Consider the following 14,053-nt stretch of genomic DNA (forward strand, 5'->3'; position numbering starts at 1 on the left):
GTGCACAAGTGAAAAAATGTATTTCTTTACCAAAAAATAGATAAACAGATGTCCTCCAGACCTCCATCTTTATATGTTTAATGTGAGATTTTAATTCAGTTTGTCAAAGAATATTACTCGTTTGGTACATGTGATCATCATAAATTATTTGTTTTAAAGTTCAACTTTAATTCCAGATTGAAAAGAAAGGAAATCGGTCTAGACAAGCAGGTTTATTTTTTATTAAAATAATGTATTACTAAGGAAAAACGGAGCACCAACTCAAACTGCTGGTAGGTGATGTTTAGAAAGAGGAGCTGGAGTCTGAGGGCAACTTTCCCTGCAGAAAGGAAGTTTATCGCTGTGATTCTTACCTGTTATTCAGCTCAGTGACACGTCCAGCTGCATCCAGGTTGTAGAAATAAACAAATTGTATCCCTGTGAAAAAAATATCAAAGTTTCAGTCTGTGGTTCCCATGAGCAGCAGATGATTATCCTCGAGGAGGTTCTGCCCCATTTATACAGAGATGCAGTTTTATCTTTGTTTTGCTGTTCGGTGTCTTCAGGAACTCATGTCAGAGGTTCCTTCTTCGTCATGCATCGAGATGATCGCCCCCGAGTGCATCTTTGATTTTATTCGAAGCGGCTTTAGGAGCAGCTACTCCTCCGACTCGGGCCCGCGGGCTGCAGCCCTCTCTGCAGATTTCTGCTTCTCCTTATCTCTAAGATAAGGATTTCAGCCAAGTGGTTCAAAGTGCCATGTGACAAACATGTGGTGCCCCGAAGCATGGAGTTGTCCTCCTTACGGTTTACACCAGGAGTCCACATCGGCTGGTCGGAATCTGGCACCAGACTGCTGTTTGTTTGTTTGTTTACTGGCTGTCAAACAGGATCGTTCCCTTTCAGAAACTCTTAGACTTGTCTGTTCAGAGAACAACTCTTAGGCAGGTCAGGGTCTCGTGTTCTTTCTGCTCTGTTCTTTAAATATTGAGCAACACGGTGAAACCACTGCTGCGTTAGTCTTTCCAGATCCTAAAACTGTGACCTGGAGTTTGTTTTGCTGTTATTTGTAATCCTGCAGAGTGCAGAACTGGACGTAAAACATGATTGTAAGCCTTTAATGGAGAGGATCAATGTCTTTAAGGCGGCTTTCAGCGAGAACGAAGATAATGAAAGGTAAATAAAATGAACTTGACACTTTGGATTACATTTTTTTGTTCAGTTTGGTTTTACTGGTACATTTGGTTAAACAGACAGATAATAAGTTCTGTGTTTGCAGCCGACCAGCTGTTGCCTTAGTCCGGAAACTGATAGCTGTCCTGGAATCGATTGAGCGTCTACCTCTACACCTTTACGACACCCCAGGATCCTCCTACAACCTGCAGGTGAGTCGCTGCCCTCCTGATCTTTTTCCGTCAAGTTTACTGGTAATTTCACACCTAATGATTTCCGCCAGATTCTGACGAGGCGGCTGCGGTTCCGTCTGGAACGAGCGCCGGGGGAGACGGCCCTGATTGACCGGACGGGTCGCATGTTGAAGATGGAACCTCTGGCTACCGTGGAGTCTCTGGAGCAGTATCTTCTGAAGATGGTAAAGTCACGCAGGAAAAAGCTCGCTTTACATTCAGCTAACAAACCTAAGCTTCACCTTTTCTCCCCTCCTCTTTCAGGTAGCGAAGCAGTGGTACGACTTTGAGCGCTCGTCGTTCGTTTTCGTGAGGAAGCTGAGAGAAGGACAGAGCTTCATATTCAGGCATCAACATGACTTTGATGAGAACGGCATCATCTACTGGGTCGGAACCAACGCCAAGTAAGACCAGTGGCTGCAACCAGGTGTAAAAGTTTGATTTTAGGCAAAGATGAACAACTCTGCTCCGACAAATGAGTGCTAAACTGTGGAAAGGCCCATATTTATTTAAAGCGGTTCAATTTAGTTTATTTATTCAGCACCAGTTCACAACAAAAATCATCTCAGAGCACGGTACAAGAACAACCACATAGTTATCTAAGGAAGCAGCAGATTGTGTCTTGTTGTGAAGACTCCCTTTTAACAGGAACCAGAACCGAGCTCGGGACGGGCGGCCATCTGCCTCCATTTCTCGGTTGTCACAATAACCGGGGCCCTGCAGACACACGACGTTTGCTCAAATCGTAATTTTGTTGTGCAACCATCGTAAGGCGTTCTTTAAAGTGTGGCAGGGTGTTTTTGGGACATTTGACCCATATGACACCGGGAGTTGAACGGTCAGTCAGACTGCAGCTTAAAACCGGTGTATTTCCCGTCAGCAGCTCCTCCCCTCACCGGCGGTGAGATGCTGGCTGTAGTTGGTGTGAAGCGTAAGACGGTCAGTTTTGACCCGAGTTTCTGTTCCTGTCAGGACGGCCTACGAGTGGGTGAATCCCGCAGCTTACGGCCTGGTGGTGGTGACGTCCTCAGAGGGGCGTAACCTCCCTTACGGCCGCTTGGAGGACATCCTAAGTCGAGATAGCTCCGCCCTCAACTGCCACACCAACGATGACAAGAACGCGTGGTTCGCTGTTGACCTCGGCCTGTGGGTCATTCCGTCGGCGTACACTCTGAGGCACGCTAGGTGAGAAAACACTCCTGAGACACATTTTACCTTTATAAAAACCAGAAAGTTAGACTTTTAAACGCGTTCTGTCCTTCTCTCTCTTGGCTTCCTCCTACCTCAGGGGTTACGGTCGCTCTGCACTGAGAAACTGGGTTTTTCAGGTATCGAAGGACGGTCAGAACTGGTCCACTCTCTACACCCATATAGATGACGGCAGCCTCAATGAACCGGGGTACGCTCCTCATTGAGACTTTAAATCAAGCCTGACTTAAAAGGAAATATTTGGTGAGTTTTAACACGGGTGTGTGTTCACAGCTCGACTGCCACGTGGCCTCTGGACCCGTCCAAAGATGAGAAGCAGGGCTGGAGACACATCCGGATTAAACAGATGGGGAAGAACGCCAGCGGTCAGACCCACTACCTGTCTCTGTCTGGACTCGAGCTGTACGGCACGGTCACTGCTGTGTGTGAGGACCAGTTAGGTGAGAGCTGGTTTCATTATAATACTTTATAATCACTGAGGCCAAGACTCATCAGTCGCCTACATCTCAGGGGTTTTAAGTATAGTAATGGTCATATTTTGTACGGAGAGGATGGATGGTTTAAGAGGAGGTGCAGAGGAGGCAGTCTTTGTCAAACTATCAAAATATCTACATTAAAAGAAGGTTTCACTGCTTTTAGCGTTTCCATGTCAGCTTTGAATCTTATCCTCAGTTAGTTTCACACATACAAGGAAAAACTGGACCATCTGTCCTGTGTTTTCTCGTGGTTGGGAGTTCTGTCTGTGCACACGAATCGTGGAGTCATTTCTGTGTTTTGGCTCCTGGAGAGCTCTGCTCTGACGGAAAACATCCGAGGCAAACGTCCAGGTCTGAAAACCACGCTGACGATGAATAATAATAATTTAAAAACGGGTCCAGATATGCCAAATCTTCATTTCAAACAGTGTCCAACAGTCGACTTAAATCATAAACGTGGGAACAGCTGAGGTGGAAAAATAACTCTAATACCCTGCACATCCCTCACCTTAACGCTGGTTTTCAGGCGTTATTTTTACCTGGTAAATGGCCACACAGCTCACCTGGAAGCAAACTGCAGCTGTAGATTTTGAGGGATTCTCCTTTCCACCAACCAGCCTCAGCTCAGTGAGGTATGAGGAAGCTCCTTTCAGCTGCTCGGTCCTGTGGGTTCTGGATCCATGCCTCGTGACCGCCGGTGAGGGTTGGAGCCAATAAATGAGAGCGTCTCCTCAGCTGTGGATCTGCTCGACGTGTCGACTCGTCACCAATCCTCCTCTGCTCACTCGACAGCTGCCAAAAGGAACAAAAACATCAACTTGGAAATCATCCTGCATCTCCGTCTGCCATCAGTTTTATTAAAGGATCACTGACTGAAAACTTTAAATACAAATCTTAAACAATTACTGAATGTTTGCTGGTAAAGTGTAAAGCATTAGCTTCCGATGGCCTCCCCTGGTTAAGCTTTTTTGATTCATTTATTCCTAAACTGCTGTTTGTTTGACAGTTTCTCCCTCTGCCTGCGTCCTCCTTCAGGTAAAGCTGTGAAAGAGGCAGAGGCGAACCTGCGTCGCCAGCGCCGCCTGTTCCGCTCTCAGGTCATGAAGTACATCGTCCCGGGGGCGCGGGTCGTGCGCGGGATCGACTGGAAGTGGCGAGATCAGGACGGAAATCCGCCCGGAGAGGGCACCATCACCGGGGAGGCTCACAACGGTAAGATCCTGTTTGTTACAGGTTTAAAGTTTTTATTTAAACGGCAGCGCTGCTCCAAGTTTCTGTCCTCGGGGGGTTAATGTGGGCAAACCCTTTCCCTCTTTAATCCATCAACTTCAGGAAAAATAATTTTAATCCAACATGTTTGCCCTCCCACACATGACCTTTAACCCTTACAATGTCAGAAATGTGGAACAGCTTCATTTTAACAGTAGTTTTACTTTCTGTGGTTTATTTTATTCATCTTTTGTCTTTTTTTGGTAGTTCTGTTCAGAGTTTAGGCCTTAAATGAAACTAAGGCTGTTCCTTTTTTTAAGCACTAATAACATTTTAATTATTGTTAAACTTTATTATAATATATTCAGGGTTGGTACGATGTTGGCAGCTATTAATAATTACTACTATTAATAATTATTATTAACAATCTGTGTGGTTTTTAGCTTAATCGTTCTTCCTGGCCATGAGTTTCTGATCTTAATGTTTTTATAATTTATTTAAATGAAGGAAAGTGAATGAATAAGGAGAGCTCAAATACAGCTCTAATGAAATTAAATTTACTAAACCTGAATGGAGATGGGTTCGAAACGCCCGTGATTACTTTAAGACTATTTTGAAAGAAAATTTGTCGAACTAAATTTTTAAAATGTATCCAGAAGTCGATGGTAAGACTGTGAGGCTCACGTTTCCTGTTCGCCAACAATCACAGCCCAGTGAGAAACGGGCTTCAGTCAGTAAAATGTCCTGTTTCTTTACATCAGTGGTCTCCAGTCCTGGTCCTCAAAGCCTCCATCCTGCAGGTTTTACCTGTTCCTCTGCTCCAACACACCTGATCTGAATCAATGGCTGATTAACAGGCTTCTGCAGAACATGAAGAGGTGATTTAACCTCTGAATCAGGTGTGTTGGAGCAGAGAAACAGGTAAAACATGGAGGATGGTGGCCCTGAGGACCAGCCTACAGGGGGCGCTTGTTTTGTTTAGGTTTCACTTCCTTGGTTTCAGAGTTAGAGGACGATACGATGATGACTGAATGTTTGAACTGTTGACTCTTATAAGTCAGTGTTGTTAGTGTTGGTGAGGTTTGTACGACACTTTAAATAAAACTGTTATTTAAAACAAAGCAGGAGCCACAGTGACTTGATTGAAAGAGGCAGAGAGGAGTTAAATGTGATAAAAGAGCTGCTAACTCTGACCTTCTGCACTCCTTCCTGTCTGGATCCAGGTTGTCTGTTTTGTTTCTGCTCTTATTCAGACTTTACCTTCTGTTCCTGAACATAGACACCACCATCAGACCCATTAATCTATCATTCTTAATGTTGTCAGACTCTGAAATTCTTTTTTTCTACTCTCGCTTTTACTGTTTTTATTTTTGTGTGTGACTGTCACGACCTCTTCTCTTAGTCACTGAAAATTTAAAAAGAAAGTGCTTCAAGTTAAATAAATAAATGAAGCGCACGTAGTCGTTTAAATTTCAGTTCACCCTGCTCCTTTTTTCCTGCTCATAAAAACAGCCAATTAAGGTGATTTTTTTTTTTTGTGCTTCTGCAACTGAAAACCAGAGTTTTTAAAACCCAAAGACACGTTTGGCTGGCTGTGTCGCTGTGCATCAGAAATGTTTCAGAATAAATCATAAAACAGTCTAATTTCTCAGCGGTGGAGCTACTTGTCACTCGGGCTGCAAAGATTCTGGGAATCTTCAGAGTTGGAAACTTTTCATGTGGAAAGACGAGAATCAACTCGGAAATGTAAAATATTAGAGTTTGGCCCAAAGTGGAAATCTATTCAAGCAGAGATAATTTATTTCATTACTGTAGCTGAAACAAATACTGATAAACTGTCACCTGGACATGGAGGGACAGCTGGGGACAGTAACAAAGAGTTTTGTTTGGAGTTGTAAAATGATTTTTTTAGATTTTTTATGTAGATAAAACAAAAAATAAAATGATCAAATTAAAGTGAATAGTTTGTTCAGAAATGTCTGATTGTAGTTTGAACTTTCCTCTACATAAATTTGGACAATTTCAGTGATTTTTGTTTGTTTTATATGATTACTGATTGTTTTTATGTGAATACGATAAATAAAAACCATCAGTGTGAATATTTTGGTTCAGATTTGTGTCCAAGAATTTAGAAAAGGATTACAAGCTAATTTTTTATTCTTTCACAAACTTTGGGTCGAAAACATCATCTGCCTATGACAAAACAAAATGTATATATTATATAATAGTTTAAATTCTCCCTAACTTCCAGTGAATTTTTGTCATTCCCATGAAAAGTTTCCAGCTTGAAACATTTCCATAGCTTCCTGTTGAAATTCTCTGCCCTCTGCAGCCCTACTTGTAACCAATCAAGATGCTCGTTTTGCTGGTAATCGTGATTTTAAAGGTGCGTTTTAAATCAAGATCCAAACTGGTGCTGTTCTGAATGTTAGCTGCTTGTCTGCTGTCTACCTCCTTCTGCCACTCGCTCCGTGTTTTTCCTCTCTTCCGGGTCTCTGACATCCATCCGTCCGTCTCCCTCCTATCTCTCTGTCCATCCAGGCTGGATTGATGTAACCTGGGATGCTGGCGGCTCTAACTCTTACCGTATGGGCGCTGAAGGGAAGTTTGACCTCAAGCTTGCTCCAGGGTACGACCCTGAGTCGGCTACCACAGCGCCATCACCCAAACCTATCTCATCCACTGTTTCAGGTCCCGCCTCATCCACGGTGGGACCCTCTGTGACACCAGCGGCCATTGGCGGCACCACCACCACCACCACTTCCACCTCCTCATCCTCCACCTCCTCGTCCTCCCAGCAGCCTTCCTGGAGCAGCCTGATGAAAAATAACTGTCCCGATAAAGGCGGGGCCAGCTCCTCCAGCAGGAAGGGAAGCAGCAGCTCCGTCTGCAGCGTCGCTTCGTCCTCTGACATGAGTCTGAGCTCCTCCGCTGGGCTGCCCGGCGTCGGGGGTCTGCAGCTGGACAGGAGGGCTGAGGGGCTGCTTCTGGACCACGGCATTGGGGTGGGAGGAGTCACAGGAGGAGGAATTGGCTGTGACGGACACCAGCCAGAGCCTATCGTTGTGCTGTCTTCTGCAGCCGAGGGTGGATCCGGTTCAGCGTCCAGCTCCAGCACGCTCACCGCCGACACAACCGCGACCGGAGAGGAGCACCACTCCCCCACGACGGCAGCTGCCACCGACCCGGCGACGGCCATTTCCATGGGACTGGTGAGCGTGAGCTCCCCCGACGTCAGCTCCGTGTCGGAGTCATCCAGTAAGGACACGCACTCCCAGAGGCCTCTCTGCTCGGCGACTAACACACGGCTGTCTGTCAGCTCCCTGCTGGCCGCCGGCGCCCCCATGAGCTCGAGCGCCAGCGTGCCCAATCTTTCGTCCCGGGAGGCCAGCCTGATGGAGTCGTTCGTCCGCCGTGCACCTCACATGTCCCGCACCAACGCCACCAACAACATGAACCTGAGCCGCAGCAGCAGCGACAACAACACCAACACTCTGGGCAGGAACGTCATGAGTGCTGCTAGTGAGTACCACAGCCGCATCACACCCAGGCGGTTCTAACACCACAGTAACATCATTAGTAACGCCACTAAGTATTTAACTCATCACTTCACTAATCGGAGGACAGACTGACTGACAGGGATCAGATTATTCCTGGTTCCCTCCAGACTGAACTATTAGGCTGCGGTGAGAAACACTTTATTTTAGTTTGTTGTGTTGATTGGAGATTCGTTAACTCAGTTCTCAGCCTCAGATTGTCTTTTAATAATGAACATGACTGATAAAATAAATAAAGGAAATACAGGGATCAGATGATTTATTTTATCAGCTAAAGGCCGCCACAGTCAGTAACTTCATTAGGCTTTTAACAGAATCACTTATTCTAAAAAAAAAATTATTCTGGACTTGATCAAAGAAGTTAGAGATTATGTGCATTTATTAAAAGGTGATGTAAAAACTGAAGATAGTATCTCGCTGGGCTGTGACTGATGGAGACCAGCTGGTGAACGAGGAAGTCTTCAAAATGTCTCAAAACGTCTGCTGGGTTTGTTTTATGACACCTGGACAGAAGTTCTGCTCGCACAAAAAACATGTCCAGAGTTACAACCTGTACAGATGATAAATAATAGTTTTTTGAAACAAGTCCACATCTCCTTGTCTTTGTTTCTAAATCTGCACTCCAGCAGATTAAATCATGACAAGCTGCCGAGGTGGGCAAGGAAATTATCTGCAGAATAAACGATAGTTTCACGGCTGGAAACAGGAAAATTTGCCCTTTTTTTGCACCTCAGTGTCTCCAACAGCCACAGCTCAGTGAGATTCCACCTTAAACCAGCAACAAAGTCATGATCCAAACAGGAAGCTACAATAAAGAAATACAATATTCTGTTACAGGTCTAAAAGCACATCCCTGCTGTTGCACAGCTCTGCTGCATGGCGTCTCTTCGCCTCATTTCCTGTGAATTAGCTGAAACATACACTTATTCTGCTTTGGCCTTCCCGCTGTGTTTTGTGTGCGCTGTAGTGTAATCCGGCTGAAACGTAATCCTGTTGCTGTGACACGACTGTTCCCCGCACAACGAAACCTGGAAGACCAACCCGCCGACATGCGGAGGGTCTTTAGGTGCACGTTAGGAATGCAGCGGGCCACAGTGGTGTTGAGCGTGCACAAGATGGTTACAGTGATTTAATATTCTGGTGGCGGTGGCGTCGTGTCCGTGGTGTGGGGCCGCCGTGATTGAGCCGTCCTTCAATCTTCCCCATGCTGTTCTGGTTACTGCAGTCTCAGTTCTGTCCTGAATAATAAGAGTCTTACCTGACTTGGAGATGTGCAGGTGAGGCTGGAGGAGCTCCAGGAGTGACGCTGCGTCATAATAACTTAAATTTATTTATTAATACGTTAAAAAAAAACTGCCTAAGTTGAGCAAAGGGCTGTACAAGACAACAGTAAAACTAGAAATAAAGAAATAGTCATCACAACAGGACAGAGAAGACATGAATGAATAGAAACTAGTTTCAAATCTGGTTTTGAGTTTCCACAGAGAATATCTCCTCTGAGTTTGAGTCTGGAACGGAGAACAATAATTATAATCATGTTGGCGAGTTGGGGTGCGATCGTACGGCTCGGTCTGAGCGAGTAGGTGTGCGGCGGTCAGCGTGCTCCTGACGTATAGATCTTAGTGAGGGATCAGGAGAACGTCTTTGTTGAGCACTAAGCTGAAGGAGGACTTCTGAACTTCCCAGGATTCAGCCATGTTCTGACAGATGGTCCAGGTGTAGAAGAGTGTAGCAGGTTGTCCTTCGGTGTGAAGGAGGCCCAGATGATCCTGAGACGCCTCCTGACGCCCAGCTGCAGATTCAGCCTAACAAACAACCAGTGCTGCTGTGTCTTTGTGTTGTTTTCTGACTAACTGCTGTTTGGTTTTTTTGTTTGTTTGTTTGTTTTTGTTTTGTTTTCAGCTTCTCCTCTCATGGGCGCTCAGAGCTTTCCTAATCTCACCACCACCGGCACCACCTCCACCGTTACCATGTCAACTTCCATAGTAACCAGCGGCAATAACGTAGCCACGGCTACCACGGGCCTGTCAGTGGGCCAGTTGCTAAGCAACACCCTGACAACAAGCCTGACGTCCACATCCAGTGAGAGTGACACAGGACAGGAAGCTGAGTTCTCTCTCTATGGTTGGTGGCCCCACACACACACACACACACACACACACACGGCCTGCTTTAACTAATGTTCTAACGAGACTCACAGCATGAAGCTTTTTTATTTTTTGTCATTTATATGAGAGTTAAGGGAAACAAATCTAAGATCTGTCATATTTTACAGCATTTATAATCTTTATCTTAAGCATCAAATGCTCTAAATTATTACATTTGTTTCTACTGGTCTTAGAAAGTCTTTTCAAAATAACGTTGCTGTCCAACCTGAGATCTGCTTCTGGGTTAAAGTTTACGGAGTTAAACCTTCAGTCATCAGTAAGATGAAGACCGGTCTGTCTCATGATTCACTGGATGTTTATTTTATTGAAACTCTCAAAATGAATTATTAAGTCACTGATTGAACTTTTGGGCTAATTTTTACAAGTTTTGAGCTAAAATTTGGTGTGGTCGTAGCTGAGAGTCATTCCCTCTCTGGGTGCTGTCAGCATATGGCATGAGGTTTTTGCAAAGTTTGCCAGATGTGACTCGATGTGCAAAACATGATTTTATTATAAAACTTCGTCATGCAAGGCGGCGGGCGATATGCATTCCTTCGAGGAACGTGAAACGGCGCTTTTGTTCACTCTGGACGTTTTGTGTCCTTTCTGTAAAGACTTCCTGGACAGTTGTCGTGCCAACACACTGTTGGCCGAGCTGGACGACGAGGAGGACCTCCCAGAGCCCGACGATGACGATGACGAAAACGAAGACGACAATCAGGAGGACCAGGAGTATGAGGAGGTTTTGGTTCGTGCACAGATTTTTATTTTCTGACTTGTTTTGGTTTTAATTTCAGGCTCATAAATAAGATCAACGTTAACAGGAAGTGACATCAGACCATGGAACGAGCTTGTGTGTTCTTTCCTACAGGAAGAGGAGGAGTATGAGACGAAAGGAGGACGCAGGAGGACGTGGGACGATGATTTTGTCCTAAAGAGGCAGTTTTCTGCTCTGGTCCCCGCCTTCGACCCGCGACCAGGAAGAACTAACGTCCAACAGACGACTGACCTGGAGATTCCTGCGCCAGGTACGACCCGAACATCTGTCCCGAGTCCTAAAACGTTACTCCTGTAGAGTTTGACTCCAGGCCGGCCCAAAACACACAAATCTGCACAAAAAACAAAATTATTACATCATAATTTGGCATCTTAAGGACTGGATGTAGATATTGAACTCTGAAGTTTCCATCCACTCATCTTCGATGTGAGTTTCAATAATTTGGGGCTTTTAATGATTTATTTATTTTTATTTATCCAGATTGAATCCATTATACGACATAATAAACTTCAGTGATTTTCTTAAAAAACAGGAATTTACTGCACAAGTTTGACTTCATTATAGATTTTATTTCTGATCGCACCAAACGCACCACTTCCTGGAGTGTTTACTGACTGGGGAAAAAATAGGATTTTTGGCTTTTAGTCATGAGTTTACGCCGGTCGTGCAGAGAACCTTTTATGACCAGCGGTCCCTGCTGTGATGATTTATCCTAAAATAAAATGTTTAAGTAAAAGTTATTCCCTCTCTGTAGGTTTAGTGACCCCCCGATCGGAGGTTCGGGAGGAAGTGGAGTGTGCTCCGTCTCCTCACCTCGCTCTCACTCTGAAGGTAAGACAAGAAGTTACTACGCTTTAAATAAGTGAGTTTAGTTGCTTTTAATCTGAAGTGCTGAACCCGTGGAACCAGCTGAAGGCTTGCTTTCAGAGGACCGCCGTGACATGGTGTGTGTGTGTGTGTGTGTGTGTGTGTGTGCGCGCTCAGGTGGCTGGGCTGGGTACGACACGGGAGGTGGATCTTCCTCTCTCCAACTTCAAGCTGACGATCTTCTATTACGTGCAGCGGCTCCTGCAGCTGTCCTGCAGCGGATCTGTGAAGACGGACAAACTGCGGCGCATCTGGGAGCCCACATACACGTAAAAGTTTGCGCAGCCGCATTCATTGCACCGGGTGTTTAACGGGAGCTGTGAGGTTTCACGCTGCTGTGTTGTCCTGCAGGATAATGTACAGAGAGCTGAAGGACTCCGACAAAGAGAAAGACGGAGGGAAGATGGTGAGCTCTGAACACCAAACAGATCTGAGTAATAATAATAAAAAAACGCTGACCTCCTGCGTTTTTCCTGTTTGCAGGAGTTCTTCGAACACAGCACTTGGGGCGGGGGGCGGTCCGGCGGTCTGAGCCCGAGCTCGGCCAATCAGAGCAATGAGATCCTGGGCTGGGCGAGGGAAGTGGCGCAGGCGAAAGCGGGCTGCAGCCAAAACGCGTGCGGCGTGGAAGACGTCCTGCAGCTGCTGCGCATCCTGTACATCATCGGGAGGGACTCTGTCTCCAACGCACGCACCTTACAGGAGGGTACGGCGACCGCGCACGTTCGACCGGCAGCCATCTTTCAGGCCGACGTTTCTGGGCTTTAATTTAACCGTTTCTGTGTGCAGATGTTGATGAGCTGCAGTTTAACGCGTCTCCGGAGGAGTTCACCAGCAAGAAGGTCACCACCAAGATCCTTCAGCAGATTGAGGTCAGGGTCTCTGTTCAGCTGCAGCTTTTTCTGTTTTCTGTAAAACATCTGATTCCTGATCCTCCCTCCGTCAAACGGACGTACTGTAGGCGGTCCATCAGTTTCTTCTTTGGCTACAAGACTGTTGAGGAGACACCTCCATAGTTGTCTCTACGACCCACAAATCCATCAGTCTGCAGAAATATCAACAGGAACACAGTCGGCCTTTTCTTTGAGTTAAAATGTTCAAAATCAGCTTCTTTTTTTATTGTTTGTAAACATAAACCTGCAGAAAATTATGTAAAAGTATTAAAGCAAGGCGTTCTGCTTGTTGTGGATCTGGAGATAATTAACTGTACAGATATAAACCCATTAAAGCAGCGTCTCAGCGTCTGTTCTTGATTCGTTTTATTCTGAAACAAACATCAAATATGCAGCTCGATCAGGAACAGTTTAATGGTTTTTACAGAATCAGTTTAGATTTGATGATTTTGGAGGTTTTACCACAGTTTGTCTCTCTTTAATGTGTTTTTATAAACTCTTCTTATTTCTACAAACTTCCACAGTTTATCTAAAGGAAGTCCCAGCTTCCTGTTGGACTTTAGAGACCGGTTCGTCCCTGATCAGAGCGTCTTTTTGTCGTCCTTTAGGAACCTCTGGCCGTCGCCAGCGGTGCTCTGCCTGACTGGTGTGAGCAGCTCACCTCCAAGTGTCCTTTCCTCATCCCCTTTGAGACCAGACAGCTGTACTTCACCTGCACTGCCTTCGGGGCCTCCAGGTGAGTCGGGTGAAGGTGGGAGGGTGTTTGTGGGTCACGGTTCTGCCCAGGAACCGCGGGGCGAAGCGTTTTGACGGCTGCTTGTCGTGCGTCTCCAGGGCGATCGTGTGGCTGCAGAACCGGCGGGAGGCCACCATGGAGCGCTCCCGACCGTCCACCACGGTGCGGCGGGACGACCCGGGAGACTTCAGGGTGGGTCGGCTCAAACACGAGCGGGTCAAAGTCCCCCGAGGAGACGCCATGATGGAGTGGGCGGAGTCAGTCATGCAGATCCACGCTGACAGGAAGTCCGTCCTGGAGGTGAGAGGTCACCAAGGAACAGTGACTGTCAGACGGATGGTTTAATCCCGTCAGACTCGGCAGGTTAAACCCGTTTGGGTTTCTTGTGTTCAGGTGGAGTTCCAGGGAGAGGAGGGAACCGGTCTCGGCCCGACTCTGGAGTTCTACGCTCTGGTTGCTGCCGAGTTTCAGAGGACGTCTCTCGGGATCTGGCTGTGTGACGACGACTTCCCTGACGACGAGTCGCGACAGGTCCGAATCAGAGATCCGAGTTTTTCTTTTTGATAATTTCTGTTTTCATTCATCTGGTCTGAAAATCAAATTACCAAGAGGAAAGATATGCTGGTGTAGATTCTCAGTCATCCAGGCCATGGTAAATTCAAAAAAAGTTAAAAAACAAAAACAACTGGACTTCTATTCTGTAGCTGAAGACGTTTCGCTTCTCATCCGAGGAGCTTTCTCAATTCAGAAACAGAGAGTGTGGAGTTGAGCTTTTAAAGCTGAGATGTGATGTAAG

General features: G+C 46.0%; 1 protein-coding gene across 4 annotated transcripts in view; it reads left to right on the forward strand.

Moving 5' to 3' along the window:
* hectd1 (HECT domain containing 1) overlaps nt 1-14,053 on the forward strand; it is a 28,434-nt gene that overhangs the window by 9,587 nt on the left and 4,794 nt on the right. For 2 of the 4 annotated variants that reach the window (XM_017440400.3, XM_017440399.3), the window contains exons 18-37: nt 1,061-1,155; nt 1,259-1,364; nt 1,436-1,570; nt 1,650-1,789; nt 2,358-2,570; nt 2,674-2,784; nt 2,868-3,034; nt 4,106-4,282; nt 6,821-7,801; nt 9,739-9,960; nt 10,598-10,731; nt 10,855-11,011; nt 11,516-11,592; nt 11,746-11,897; nt 11,980-12,034; nt 12,112-12,334; nt 12,418-12,500; nt 13,130-13,257; nt 13,356-13,557; nt 13,651-13,788. In XM_017440400.3, the coding sequence (XP_017295889.1) occupies nt 1,061-1,155; nt 1,259-1,364; nt 1,436-1,570; nt 1,650-1,789; nt 2,358-2,570; nt 2,674-2,784; nt 2,868-3,034; nt 4,106-4,282; nt 6,821-7,801; nt 9,739-9,960; nt 10,598-10,731; nt 10,855-11,011; nt 11,516-11,592; nt 11,746-11,897; nt 11,980-12,034; nt 12,112-12,334; nt 12,418-12,500; nt 13,130-13,257; nt 13,356-13,557; nt 13,651-13,788 (3,696 nt within the window). The remainder of the gene's footprint in view (nt 1-1,060; nt 1,156-1,258; nt 1,365-1,435; nt 1,571-1,649; nt 1,790-2,357; nt 2,571-2,673; nt 2,785-2,867; nt 3,035-4,105; nt 4,283-6,820; nt 7,802-9,738; nt 9,961-10,597; nt 10,732-10,854; nt 11,012-11,515; nt 11,593-11,745; nt 11,898-11,979; nt 12,035-12,111; nt 12,335-12,417; nt 12,501-13,129; nt 13,258-13,355; nt 13,558-13,650; nt 13,789-14,053) is intronic. The other 2 variants (XM_017440401.3, XM_017440403.3) reach the window with 2 other exon arrangements.

The sequence above is a fragment of the Kryptolebias marmoratus genome, linkage group LG10 (genome assembly GCF_001649575.2).
Source record: "Kryptolebias marmoratus isolate JLee-2015 linkage group LG10, ASM164957v2, whole genome shotgun sequence".
NCBI lineage: Eukaryota > Metazoa > Chordata > Actinopteri > Cyprinodontiformes > Rivulidae > Kryptolebias > Kryptolebias marmoratus.